At 41.7% G+C, this 14486-nt stretch overlaps 1 protein-coding gene across 1 annotated transcript in view; it reads right to left on the bottom strand.

Annotated features, from left to right (window-relative positions):
• Positions 1 to 2506: 2506 nt before the first annotated feature.
• NWD2 (NACHT and WD repeat domain containing 2) overlaps positions 2507 to 14486 on the bottom strand; it is a 149915-nt gene continuing 137935 nt past the window's right edge. The window contains exons 6-7 of the mRNA XM_036908442.2: positions 12584 to 13173; positions 2507 to 8738 (exon numbers count right to left, since the gene is read on the bottom strand). Of these exons, the coding sequence (XP_036764337.2) occupies positions 4806 to 8738; positions 12584 to 13173 (4523 nt within the window). The 3' untranslated portion in view covers positions 2507 to 4805. The remainder of the gene's footprint in view (positions 8739 to 12583; positions 13174 to 14486) is intronic.

Here is a 14486-nt window from a genome sequence, read left to right as displayed (position 1 = left end):
GCCTATTTTTCTGTCGAGCCATTGGGAGAGGAGAGTTTCCTATGATTCGGAACGTAAGTGGGGAGATTAGTAAGTGCATCCACTGCAAGAAGATCTGTACCCCGCACCCCTGGGCACGTTTGTCCTTTCCGTTTTCTCAGTTCCGGCGTTAGCCGCTCAGACCTGGCGAGAGCGCTACGCCTGCCTTTGTCCGCATGGTCCGGGAGGCAAGGCTCTGGCCACCACGGTGGTAATTCCCAGGGCAGTTGCCCTGCACCCTCAAGACCAAGGCGGGAGTTCAACGAAATCAGGTTTCCCCGTCCCTCACTTTCCTTATCCGTCACCTCGGCGGCAGCGTTCGAACGACCTGCTGAGCTCCACCCCAGTACATGTGCAATCCGTGCACCCAGGAGGTGGTGAACTGGTTGCTTTACCCTCAAATACTACTTGAGAAGTGGAAATTCTTTTCACCTGTACTCCAAGCAAACTGTTGGACGTGACAGGAAAATGTGTTAGGCAACTGCGCCACCTAGCTTACCGTACTCTTCTCTTTCCCCTCCAACTCGTCCAGGGAGAGTTGGATTAGAAGGATGCTAGAGAAGCAACAGAGCAGAATAGTGTTTAAAGATGGACACACTGCCCTTCATCTTTAATGTGTCCACTTTAGTGATTCCAGCACTGCTTACAGGACATTTGTCATGGTTTATGGGGGAACCTTGTTTTTCGAATTTTCCTAGGGTGTAGTAGCTGCATGCTCTAAAATAATAGATGTATGAGGCAAGTTAAATACTGTCTTACATCAATCACTTTCTGATAAAACACTTTGTCGCAGTAAAAGACCCTCATATCCAACCTGTAGTGGATGCTTTAGTAATGTCCACAGGATATTGGTACATTTATGAGTTAGGTCATTCTGATGAAAAAGATTTTGGTATGCAGTTTGGGTTTTAAAGTGTGGTTCCCAGACTAGTAAAATTAATATCATCTGGGGGAATTTAGTAAAAATGCAAATTCTTGGGCTTCATCCCAGAGATACAAATTCAGAAATAGTCAGGGATAAGGAGGGTCAAGTAATCTGTTTTGAAGCATACTCCCATTTGAGAACCACTGCTCTGAGGGTGCTCAAGCAGCTGGCTAAATTACCCTCACATGTAAAGTCTGAGATTCTATAAACTTAGTGGTGGTGATGTTATTGGTAGCCTCAAAGTACCAGTGTTATATAGTTTGTCATGTTGGTACACTGAAACCCACCTGCCCATGTGTCAATACAAAGTCTATCTATACAAATGTGTCTATACAAAGTACCTCATGCAGATCACTTGGAATGCCAAATGGAGCTTGGAGGGCACCATTGTAAGAAATACAGAAGAAAAACCTATAATTTCTTACTCTGTGTGAGACTGAAACACCGCGATTCACTTAGCTTTTCAGGTGTGTTCCTGTTTTCATTGGCATTTAATTGTTCCCCACTGGTGAGTTATGGACAATAGCAAAGCTAATCTGAGTGGACTTGTCAGTATAGTTCTTAAAAAAAAAAAAAAGAAAAGAATCTATTGTATTGGCTTACATTATAATAAAAAAACATATTTAGACTCTTGAGTAAGATATAACTGGTTGGATTATCTTTAGCTCAGACTTCTCCATTGGATGGATAGCATATTTCCAGTTGCCTGAATGGATGTCAACTTTTGAACTCTCCAGTCCAACTTTATTATTTCCCCCATTTTCATCTCCTGAGGTATTCATTTACATTTGCAACTCTACTATCTGCCCAATTCCAGCTGGGGAACTGGAATGATTTGAGTTTTCCCTCTCTTTCATCACCCACCTCTTAGCATCCATTAAGCCCTGAACTAACCCTCCTTTTAGCATTCTCACTGCCACTGTCCTAATTTCAAGTTCTTATACTTTCTATCTCAGATCATTGCAATGGTCTCTTTACTGGTCTTTGTCATCCTGCCTACCTCTGCTCCAAGTCCCAGATGGAAGCACACTGTCCTTGCATTTACACATAGAACTTGTTTCCTATCTGTTTTCCTGTTAAGACTGCACAATCCTAGAAACTACAAACTGTTTTATTAACATTTGTATTCCTGGCAAAATGCATGATCAAATACATATTTGCTGAATGAATACGGCAGTATACCTAAGAATCCTGGGAGTTTGCAAAGGTTCCCTTAATCTTTAGAGGCTGCTTGGTTTCCAATTTATGAGTTCAAAAATATCTTATGGGTCATTATCAGCAAGTGCCTACTGGATACTCAATGCTATATCTTTATGTGCTTTCAGAAAATTAACAAAAAAGACACTGATGGTGAATCAATATCTTGTTGAGCTATTCTCCCTGGACCTTTGTTTCTAGGTTTCTTCATCTGTAAATTTCAAATACTAAGAGAATATAACTTACAAGGCTGTTATGAAGATTACATGATTTAGTACATACATGCAAAGCTCCAAAAATAGTGCCTGGTGTACACTAAGCTCTCAGTAAGCATGAACAGTTATTATTATTATTGATGATGACTGTCTACATCTGCCAAAGCTGAGGGAGAAAAACATCACACACATCTAAGTAGTTTATCTTTTATTCATACAAACAATACATACACAAGATTGTACATTGTTTGAAGACTGCAGTAATTTTCTAGTGTAACAACTCTGTAACAAAATTTAACTAAATGTAACATTTATGAAAATATAAATCTCTGGGTAATTCTTCCCAACAATACAAAGTTTACATAAAAACATTCAATATGAGCTATCAGTTGCAAACAAGTTAGGAAAAATCATTCACGTCACTTGTTAAACTCTATTAGCTGTAACATAGAACATTCACACACTACATTTAACCCACATAGGCATTTAATTCTTAGAAATGTGTAGCATGGTGGTCTAACTGATGACAGGAATAAGAATGTGTTGCCTCTGAAGAGCTAAAAAAAACACACTGACTCACAATCAACTCCAGGGGATGTGGATGTAGGCTGCAGGGCTATCACCTCCCTGGCTGGTGCCTAGACCAGGAGGAAAATACTGAAAAGAAGTCTTTCACCATGGAGTAGGGTGTTTATATCTGAAACACATCTCTGTATGCTTCCATGTCAAACTGTCTTCCAAAGTGAAATACAATTGACTTGGCTTCCTTATGGATTAGTTCACTTTGCTTCTCCCATTAGCATCAACCATATCAAGATGTCACTTTCTTCTCCCATTGCTCCCAATATCCCTATGAGGGCTCTAGCGAAAGCTATCAAAACCTTTATTTTTCAGTTTATGGAAACAATCCATTGGGGAGGGTAAAGATCTGTCTATGGATACATGATGAGTTCACGGCAGAGCTGGACTGAAAGCAAGTCAGTTCCTTGTTCAATATTCTGCCTACTCGAGGATGACTGCCCCTTTCAAATCAAACCAAGCCAAACCAAACCATCGCTGCTGACAGACACCCTTGAGGGAGTCATCCAAAGATGTGCCGTGTGGTGTATATGGAGGGAAGAAAATTACTTTCCCCTTTTGGGATGTAATATTTTCTTTTAAATAGGTGAAGTAGTTTTTAAAAAATACTTAATATCATTTCACAGCTTCTGCTTTGAAACGCATAAGACTATAAAAGGCCCCGAAGAGTCCTTGAGCAGAAAGAGTGACAGATACAGAAGCATACATACAGTGTGTACAAGTAAGAAAGTGATTACAAATAGGGACGATAAAGAACCTTTGGACATCCTTAAGATTTATGCAGTGTTTTAGCACAGAGACAGGCATATTCAGTTTGTCCCCGAGTATTTGGTCATCTATCTGCATTTTACACAGGAAAGAGGAGAAATCAGAGTAAGGCAAATGTCACCAGTATTTCATAAATGGCATGTCAAGAAAGCTTTCTTTCTATTAAGATTTACTGAAGGGATTTAGGAAATAATTTTTGCTTCCGTACAACTGACTGACTAGCACAGACTTTTCTTAGGAAATGAGAGAAAAGAACAGGTGTTTTGACCAAATTGGTAATGCCCTTTCTGTGGCTCTTTACACCCAGCATAAATAGGCATTTTAAAAAGACATGAAAAGGTTGTGGTTTCTTATTAAATGTGTTCTCTGGCAGCCCAGGAAATAGTTTAAAAATCGTATGTTCCATTATACAGAAACCTTTGCATGCAGTTGTCACACTGTGTTGTAATGAAGACTGATGCTGTGTGTTTAGTAGCCCTATGATAGTGGAAGTTAGTTCTTGTCCCAGTCCAGCTTGTAGCCTCCCATTTCACATCCTTTCTCCTGGGAAGCTTGTAGTACATCTGGGCATTTTTGTTACATTATTTTGCACCTTTAGACTTTCCATCTGCAGACTGGGTTTACACAGTTGTCAGGATTGTAAAATGTAAGAAGAGATTAAGGCTGTGTTTACTTACGGCCACACAATCGTTTGAAGCCAAACAGCTCTTTGTGTTCATAATTTTCACTGATTTCTGTAGAACTAATTCCAGTCCAAATGGTCTGTGTGTAGCTCTAGCCTCTCATCCGGAACAGTGGAATGAGTTGCACTGCTTCTTCCCACACAGCTAATTTGAATTTTACATCCAGCTGATGTAGCCATTTAAACATGATTTCTAGAAATCTTCTGTCAGACTTCATTCCTGGATAAACTTTGACAAAACAGCAAACTCAAAACCAATTTCACATTTCTGTACATTTCATGAGCATGTTAATAATTAACACTGGAGCTCCAGCATCTTTCCTGTCTTTTAAGAAAAGAACTCATTATTTGTGATACAGAAGATCTTTTTTCCCTTTTGTATGTATAGCATGTATTTCTGCTGAGCAGGAGAAACATTTTGTCAGTTATCAGGGGTGTAGCTGTGGCCCCTGGATTCCAGGGCAGAGCACACCCGGTCATAGCAAGAATTGTGTTTCTTGGAGGGCGTTGCCTCACTGGGCTCAGTGGAGTCACTCACTGTGATGGGACTATCTCTTGCAAAGACTTCAGTAGACTCTCTCCATAAGCAATCAACAGACACTTTAAAACCATAACTATTACATTTTGGCCTGGATATCTGTGTTGCATTGTTGAAAATTTGCCTGCTATTTGAAGTGGCGATTTTGATTTTCAGTGCAGCATCTACGCGGTCCACCACTGTGTAAATCCCTATACTCCCATCGTCAAAACCCACAATGATGTTCAGGTGCCTCTGTGAGAGGGCAAGAAAAGTTGGTGTTTTGTAAAGTGAACAAGCACCGATATTTTTGCCGTCGGCCAGTCTCATTACAATTAAACTGGATATCGCACCATTTTCATCCTCTTCTTCCCCATTTCTGAAACAAATGTATACTAGGTAGCGACCATCGCGAGACAACCTCTGCCGCCAGATGACCCCAGAGGCATGAACCACCCTCAGTTTACCACTGTGTAAATCCAGCACGTTGATATTTTCATCTCCCCTGGATATAATGCCTAGCTTTCCATTGGGAGAAATTTCAAAATCCTCTAGATTCTTCAAGAAATTGTTTGGAAGTTGCACTCGGCGACAGATCACTTCATCTGTCAGACTCCAGACATTCACCGTCTCAGCTGATGTGATGAACACAATGATGTCAGGACAGTCGGGGATCAATTTAAAATTCACAATGGTGATGCCATCTTCACAACAAAATTTCTTGGTGATGCTTCCTGTCCAAAGACTGACTGCCAGCACTTTGCTTTTGGTCATTCCCACCACAAAGGTGTTGGCGGAGGTTATAAAAGCGTTCTGCAATGTGGTCAGAATGTTGCAGACCCTGTGGCCTGTAGCCAGTCTCCAGACCCTGGAGGCATTTTCCTCACAGAGAGAGACCACAAACTGGTCATTGTGTGTAATGAGCAGCTGAGATATTCTCTGCCCATTAATTCGGAAGAGGTTTTCACCACTGCTGGTATACCAGACATACTGGCTGCTTTTATCATCTGATGTCACCATTATGTCCCCAGACGATGTCAATACACAGTGTTCAACTATTCCTTCATGCTTAAACACTGCTTCCAGGAATCCACTGCTGAAGTTCCACTTATGAACACAGTCAGAGCCATCGAGGGAATAAATGATTTCCCCTCTAGCAGGTAACACCAGACTTTGGATGGGTTTTCCAGTCTTATCTATGTTGGACATTGCTGTGATTATATCTATGTCCCAAATGGAAAGAACACCACTAGTCGACAAAGATAACAGCATATTGTGGTGACTAGATTTTACCAGCTTGACTATGGTACCTGAGATTTCCTGTAAGCTTGCCATACATTGTCCTGTGTCCCTCCTCCAAAAAAACACGGCTGAGGTATTTTCCATGGTTGCAATGATGCAGTCTCCATTTTTGGACAGCACAGCAGATATAAAGCGTTCGTTGTGCTTAGCTCTGAACTTTTCAGCCACCTTCCACATGCCAGTATCTAAAAGCTCAATGCTGAGTGCTTTACAGATGAGGATTGCACTTTGGTCCTCTGAGAGCTCGATGCTGACCACCTCACTGTCTTCCCTTCGGCAGTCAAAGTCATCAGTCAGCTGGGGGTTGGAAATGTCTTCAATGTTCCAAACAGAAAGGCTTCCCTCACTGTCCACCATTACCATTTCTTGAGCTGTGTCCAAAACAAGAAGAAACTTCACAAACCCACCTGAAAATTCAGATGTCACTGTACAAAGCTTTTCTCCACTCCCTAAATGGAATATGGTGGTGGTGTTCAGGTACTGTCCACAGAAAGCATATACACCGTCCAGAGAGCACTGAACACAGGTCACTTCGTACCAGCAGTGGAACTGGTAAAGGGGCCATCCATAGAGCAGATCAATGACGGTAACATCTTTGCTGGCTTCGAGCCATGCAAGGGCATGGTTGACAGAGAGCGTAAATCCATTGATATAAGTGGAACTGCTTCCATGCTTGGTCCCTTTGATTTCCACTTCAGACAGGAGACAAGAATTTACATTGTCATAAATCAGCAAAGTGTTATTTGTTGTAGCCACCACAAGATACTTTTCATCACTGGTGAGTTTCATGCCCAGGATGACAGACTGGGCTGTCGTGATTTGCCTGAGTAGTTGACGAGTTTCCACATCCCATGTGCTGATGGAACCATTTTCTAAAGCTGTGAGGACAGTACTGGGATTACAGGTAGGCAGAATCTCGGTGACATGCAGGTGACTAGATGACAAGGGAAGACGCTCTGGGCTGTATGTCACATCCATGGATGAATGTAATGGCACAATGGAGCAGTATTTGGGCCCGTCTTTGTCACATTCTAAAAGAAGGTGTCGAAGTTTAGGCAGGGAACTTACAACAGGCAGCAGTCTTTGCTGAAGCTCTGCTGAAAGGGAGCCCGGAAATGCAACAGCCTTATTTTTAATGCTGCGGAGGGTGCTCGCCAGAAACTTCAGTTCCTTCTCTTGTGAGTAGTTGTAAGCCAGCTCAATGTCTGAAAGCACTTTGTCGAACTGGCCAATTTTGATCATGGTGTAAAGCCAGCTGAAGTTCATGATGATGCCATAAAGCAGGTCATCGGTTTTTCCACACTTTGTGAGGTGGTACAAGAGCTCAGACATTTTCCGATGATTGACAAAAAAGATGTCAGGCTCCAGGGGATTACACTGGAAAACCCAGGGCTGGTCTGGGGCCTGCCTGTCAAAGGAAGCTTGTTCCATGAAGTGCTTTTCTTCCTCAAGCAGGCTTCTGCTCTCCAAGTCAAGGCAGCCATTCAAGTAGGGGTCTTCAAGGCAGAAAGCTTTCCTCCTGCCCCCTGACCAGACCCCAAGAAAATAATCTGCTAGGATGGTGTGCATTTCACGCAGCCCATTGTTTTCCTGCAGATACAGCTTCTGAGCTATAAGTTGCAGGTGTCTATTGGCCCAGACGAGAAGTGTGACATTCTTCACGTGTCTTTCTATTAAGTATCCATTGAGACCCTCCTTGAGCCTCGCAATGTAAAAGTAAGGTACTCTCAGGGGATTGCTGGGCCTGGAGTTCTCGTTGAGCTCATTCATAACACTGTTGTCCAAGGCCAATACGTCTTCCAATTCCATTTCACTCAAACCCATTTTGGCCATGGTGATATAACCAAGAGCCCTGGAGACCAGTTTCTGACCACATTTCTTCTCCAGGGACCAGAACAGCTGCTCAATACTGTCATGAACGGTGACAGAGAGGGAAGATTCATCAACATCTTTGTGAGATCTCCAGTGTCTCACCTCCCTGAAGGTCAGGTTCACAAACATGGGCAGTGTGCACTTGGAAAACGCGTTGTTTACATAAATCTGCTGGCCCGATGTGACCTTCCTTTTGACCCGCAGCAGCTGGTGTTTGAGGACCTGGCTGCACATCTTCCTGTCCCGGGGAATCAGCTCAATGTAGTTGTCTTCTTCATGGATAAGGCACCTGAGTTTCTGCAGGATCCCGTGTTTGTTGGGCAGTGTAGATAGGATTATCCGTACGAAGCGCGGAAGGTGAGCCGGGAGCCACCAAAGCTTCCTGGCCTCGTCATTCTCTGAGAGCTGCTCTAGGGCATCAAATATTATCACTAGAGGTCTCTGCAATGAAGACTCATTCAAAAGGTTTATAAATAAGTCACAGAGGTCATGGATCTTCTTAGGGTAGCTTTGAACCAGACACCGGTAGTTAACTGCCAGTTGTTCACAAACACTTAGAAGGAGGGTCTTAAGGTCAGTGCTCATGTCTGTGGTTCCTAGAAATCTCACAACTACTACTGGGTCAGATTCTGGTCCTGTGTCTTCATGTAGCCAGCCATAAGCCTGAAACATAAAGGTGGCATTTAGAATGGTAATATATTTCTACATGGTCACTTTCAACATTTCCTCGCTCTAGAGGTCAGACTTCCGAAAACGCTGACCATGCAGAAAGTAGCCTAGAACCAGGAAATGGGAAAATCTTTTGAGATGGTCAAAGAGCTGTCACAAAGCTCATGCACTTAAAATCTATAAGTGAAACACTTAGAATCACTCTTTTCAAGGTAATAAAATAGTGATAATAGCATTATTCAATCACAAGGCAAATTTAGCTTGTATTCTAAAAGTTACAAAGTGTTTTATAAATAGTAAATCCAAATATCTGATATGGTCAGTTTCTCATTTCTAAATACCACTTCCTGGCATGGCTGTTGGCACATTAGGTGCACGGTAATTATTTTCTTAGTGAATAGATTAAGTAATGATTTACACATTATATTGAGTCAAATCTTTTTATTAATTGAGATCATATAAAGTCATATGTGGCTGACCAAATTTCTAGTTAATTAGAATGCAATAAAAAATAGTATTAAAATGATACAGAATATAATCTTTTATGATTCAGAGACATTTTACTATATTGTGGTGCTATAGGGTTATCTTTATTATTATCCTTGTCATAAACATCTACATAATGCCAGTGAGAAGAGTTTTGTTAAATTTTGTTCTTTATTAGAGTTTACTATATATAAACAGGCAGTCATCTGTCCTCACATTCTCTCCCTGTAGGGCAGATGGGATTATAGTATCATTAAACAGAAGAAGAAACTGAGGCCCAGTTTAGATAAATGACTTGCTCAGAGTTAGATGGTTACTGAGAGACAAAGTTGGAGTAGAAACCATACCTGACTTTCATTTTAGTGTTCTCTTTTAACTGTAGAGTTAGTGAGAGAACATATATAAGGGGACTGCTAAGTTTAGTTGTTTTTCTTCCTGGTAAGGTAAGGACAAGAAAGGATATGATCAAAGTATAAAACACTCCTAAGTGTATGTTTAGGGAGATAATATCTTCAGTAATCCTTGAAATTCATTTCACCAAAGATAGTCCTAAGAAAAGGACATATTATGTATTAGAAAGTAAGTTATGAAACTTGGTTCCTCAAGCGACAGTTCAGGTGAAGGTATGAGTAAGTTAAGAGCAGTAATGGATGTCAGTTTCAGAAGGAGCTATTAAGGAAAAGAAGAAATTTATTTTTGTTTAGTCCCACTCTTCAAAGTTGATTTGCAGGAAGACAGTCCTGCCATCTTACAACTGTCCTTTGGTGGCAAGTCAGAAACAGAACACGGTTTTGTGTCCCTGCATGGATTGCTTATGATGATTATATGCATGGTCCTCTCTCCTCCCAAGCACGTGTTTCTGAATGTGTGGTGTCTGCAGAGGGTGATCCTCCAATTGTGAGCTCATGCCTGGGGAAATGCTGGCCACACAGGAGATAACCTCCAGGTAAACACAAGGCTTCTGTCTGCATCCCACAAGGCACACAAAGTCACAAAGACAGCACAGTTTTTTGGTGAGGGGGGCAGACGTTCCCCAGGAGAAAGGCAGGCCGAACACAACAGGGGACCTAGAACAGGTAAGGCATCTATGCAGACCAGAGTCCTGGACTGTGACTAGACACACTCTGGTGGCTGAAAAAAATACCCAGAAGACCGACAGAGCTCAGAAATTCATTTCTTAAGTTGAGCACCTTGGCTGTTAGCACACAGTACCCTGCTGGGATGGCTTACCTATATTGGCATATCAGCACTTGATCTTCCTGCGCTAGAGCACATGGACTTGCATCATATACACACATCACTTAGTCAAATTCAACAATATTTGTCTGTCCAACCACCTTTACCCTTCCTCCTCCTCAAGGAAAAAAGCCCTGGAGTGTGTGTGCAATGGTGTACATGGGTGTTTTCTCACTGATTTCAGTTCCTGTGTGCCCCTCATATGTCACTATCTTGCCTACATGGAATAATTCTAAAATTCGAAGATTCACATACAAATTAGTGCTCAAACACACACGCATTTTTAATTTTGATGTAACATGGCCCCTAAATGTAAGTCTGCCCCTTCATCTGATGTTCAGTTAAAGAAAGGGCTTTATCTCCTAACACTTGAAGAAAAAACAGCCGCTGGGCTTGGCATATTAAGATATGGTAAACTGACTTTCCTAAGGACGTTTTAAGAGTAAGTTTGATATAGTACCTGATTTTTGCCTGTAAGCTGACTTTGGAACCTGACCCCCACGTATGGTGAAACACAGCTGCCCTTGTTCTTGCTCTCAAGATGACCTACTTGAGATTGTGTAGCACGTCATAAATTATGTGATAGAATATTCATAAAGTTCACGAAAGCTTGCTCTTGAGAGAGTAACCATAGGAAGAACAATATAGAGATTCTGAACCAGGATACTATAAACCATCAGACTTTGATATCAAGTGTAACAGAAGGTTACAAATGGAATTAGTTTAGTCCCACTTAGGCTGAGGTGCCAAGACAATAGATACTATATTCCAGAGTGAGGTTCCAGACCATCACGCAAGACTTGGAAGGGAGTTGTGATGACCAGTCTTGCTACCTTTAGTGAACTACCTACCTCTGGCCTAAAAAAGAGATTCAAGAGGCCACGAAAATGATTGGAGATTAAAGCACTATTGCTATGCGTCTTACTTCTCACCACTCCATCCCTGAAGGGGAGGGCTGAGATGCCCACCCTTCTCTTCTAGCCTAAGGAAAAGGGCTACAAAGACCATTTACTGAGTGCCTCCTAGAGCTTGGGGGACACGGCCATCTGTGTCTGATGACATCTGAGCTATACAGAGGCTGAGTGACAGTGGCTTCGATGGAGCAGGGATGGAGAGCTGCTGTATGGGACTGGAGTTTCTCAAGGCAAAAAAATACCCACGTGTTTCCCATGTGTCAGCTGTTGCCCACTTGCAAGCGGGAGCTGACAGTTTTTGCTGGTTCTCTTTTTCCCAGGTCCTAGCTAAGGGAGTCTGTTGGACTGGGGAGAGGATCTCGGCAGGAGGATACTGGAAGTGTGTTGCTGGATGTCTAGGAGCCAAGGAAGTAATAACCAGCTGGAAAAAAAAGCACACCCCGTGTGTCTAGGGAACTGTGTGTAAGAAATGTTCAGTGAGGACAGGGTGGGTGATGCTGGGGAAACCTCCAGAAAATCACAAAAAGCCTCACAAGAAACACAAGGCAGCTTTAAACGCCTGCAAAGACCAGAGAGTGTAGAGGTTGGTTCAGAACAATACTGGTCATGTAAGAACTTTCTGGCCACCTTACCTTTCCTACATCCCCTAAACCATTAGCTTACAGGGGTCACAATCCTGTAGGGGTCATGTGGTTGGGGTTAGGGACAGAGGGGAAGGAGTGCTGTCTGGTGAAAGGGAGAAGAGGCCCACGCCTCTGTTTCCCATTGTAGGTGCCTTGCTTATGGGAGGCCTCAGCTCGGGGAGAGAAATGTAGTCTGAAGTTGTAATTATCATTTAGACTGGACATATTAATTGCTGAACTGAGACTGAGTTAGTGTCCAGAGGGGAATGGAGGGTTTGTCTTTGCTGAGAGGGATGAGAAGAGCTGTGAGATCTGCCCTAGCTGCCATCCAAATGGGAACTAGCCCCACAACATGAGTTTGAACAGTGGGAGAAGAAAATTAAGCTGTTATCTAACTGCACCCCATGCACCTTATTCTTTCAGTGTAACTGTTTTACCAGCAAGGGAGAAACACTGAAATATTCATCCCAAAAAGACAAATTATAGTTCAGATAGTAAACACAGAAAATGGAAATGAATTTGATCAATTTGTCTTTTCCCCAAAGTTTTTACAACTACTCGTCAAAGAACAGGCTTTTACCTTTTTTGCTACTTCAGCTAGCAGAAGGGTCTTGCCAGTGCAGGGTCCACCATATATAATAAGAGGGTTGATAGGCCCAGTTTTGCTTGGAAGGATGTATTTATGCACTATGTTTAGACAGTCGCATTTGTACTCATAGAAGGAGGCATATGTTTTACATAATGAAGAATGCTGAAGGATTTCGTCGTACAGTGTGTCGGTTTCAGTGTCAAAATTCTGTTGTACCGTTGCCTGAATTATATCAATCATGTCCTCATAAAATTGTTTGCCAAGTCCTTCTATGTAGTGATTTTCTATTTCTTGGGAGTAGCCTAGTTTCATGTCACAGTGAGTAACAGATGTGTACACTCTCAGATTAGATGATGCAACAATAGTAGGAATAAATTCATCCCTGAGTTTTATTAGCTTCTCTTGGGCTTCTGGGTCCCGAATAACCCTTGGTTCTGTTCCAGTTATATCCATGTATTTTCCCATCTCTGGGATTTTCACAAAACGTTCAATATTAGCGATTTTCCTAATGTAGCAAACACACTTCTTCAGGAAGGCTGGAGTTTGCTTTCCTAGAGCGAAGTCAAACTCATCCTCAATAGCTGAAAGAAAATATGACAAGTCATTTATTGTCTGGAACAAAGAAGCAACCTACCCACACTCCCAGTACTTACCAGATGTCACTAGTGGTAGATTATTTTGCTTATAGTGTGAAGGGGAATTGTCTATAGAATAATTTCCTAATTCCTTAATTTCTTACCTTTCCCTAAATAGTCTGGAACCCTGAGCAATGAGTTTTAAATAAAATTATTTAATTTTCTCCCCACTTAGAGGGAGAGGTTGAACATAAGCATAAGAAAGAAAGCATCCCAAGTTTATGGTTGATTCTTTAATTTCCTGCTTAGCTTCCCTCTCAGATTTCAGGGGTTCTAAGGGAGAAGAGCAGGGACCAGTTGGAGCCAGGAAAGAATGAGGAAGAGAAGAGGCCAAATGACATATCTGGTTTACTTCTTCCCTGTCTCTCCTTTACAATGTGGCTTCACCATTTGTTTGATGTGCATTGTACCGCAGGTGGATACATGTAAATATGAATAAAAAAGTATGTTCAAAATATCATGTTCTGATTATTGTTCAATCTGGATTACCCATGTCACTGTTAAATTCCATTATATCCACCAGAGTAGGTACAGAAAAATGACTTAGTATGTAACTTTTTTGGAGATAAACCATGTTATGGCTTACAATACATATGCCTGCCAAGAAGTAAATATATATTATAAATCATTTGAGGCCCCGTTAAGAATATTTAAAACTGGACCAGTCATAATAACAATATCACTTGTGCATGATTTTAGTGAAGAAAAATAAAAACAAATAATTAAATCAACAGAAACTAATTTTAAGGCAAGCAGTCTTTTAAAATTGGCTGTCCTGCTTTACTTCATCCAGTTGGTCTTAACTGAAATTCTACTATGGGCCAGGCATGCTGCTAGTTGCTTTGGGTACAATGATGAGAGAAAATAGACAATGCTGAGATAAAAAGCCATTATGGAGTTTATAATCCACTGGGGGATGGCAGACATGAATTATGGAGCCACAGAAAAAAAATGTATTCTGATTGTTTTTAGTATTGTGAAGGAGGATAACATGGTGCAATGAGTGCAAACAATTCAGGAGGTCTAACCCACTTGGAGAGGTCAGGGAAGGCTTTCTTAACGTGACTACTGGGCTGGGATCTGATGGAAGCATGGAGCATGGGAGGGGCTCTCAGTCCACAGGGCTGGGCTGGCCATAAACTGAAAACATTCCAATGTGCTGGCCTCAACTCTTAACGTCAAGCAAAACCTACAACATACATATATTCTGCATAGTAACTATTGAGGAAGGTGGGGATTTTATTTAAAAGTGATTACAG

The sequence above is a fragment of the Manis pentadactyla genome, chromosome 5 (assembly GCF_030020395.1).
Source record: "Manis pentadactyla isolate mManPen7 chromosome 5, mManPen7.hap1, whole genome shotgun sequence".
NCBI lineage: Eukaryota > Metazoa > Chordata > Mammalia > Pholidota > Manidae > Manis > Manis pentadactyla.
Note: the sequence above shows the minus strand (reverse complement) of the source record. Positions and strands in the feature narration are given on the sequence as shown.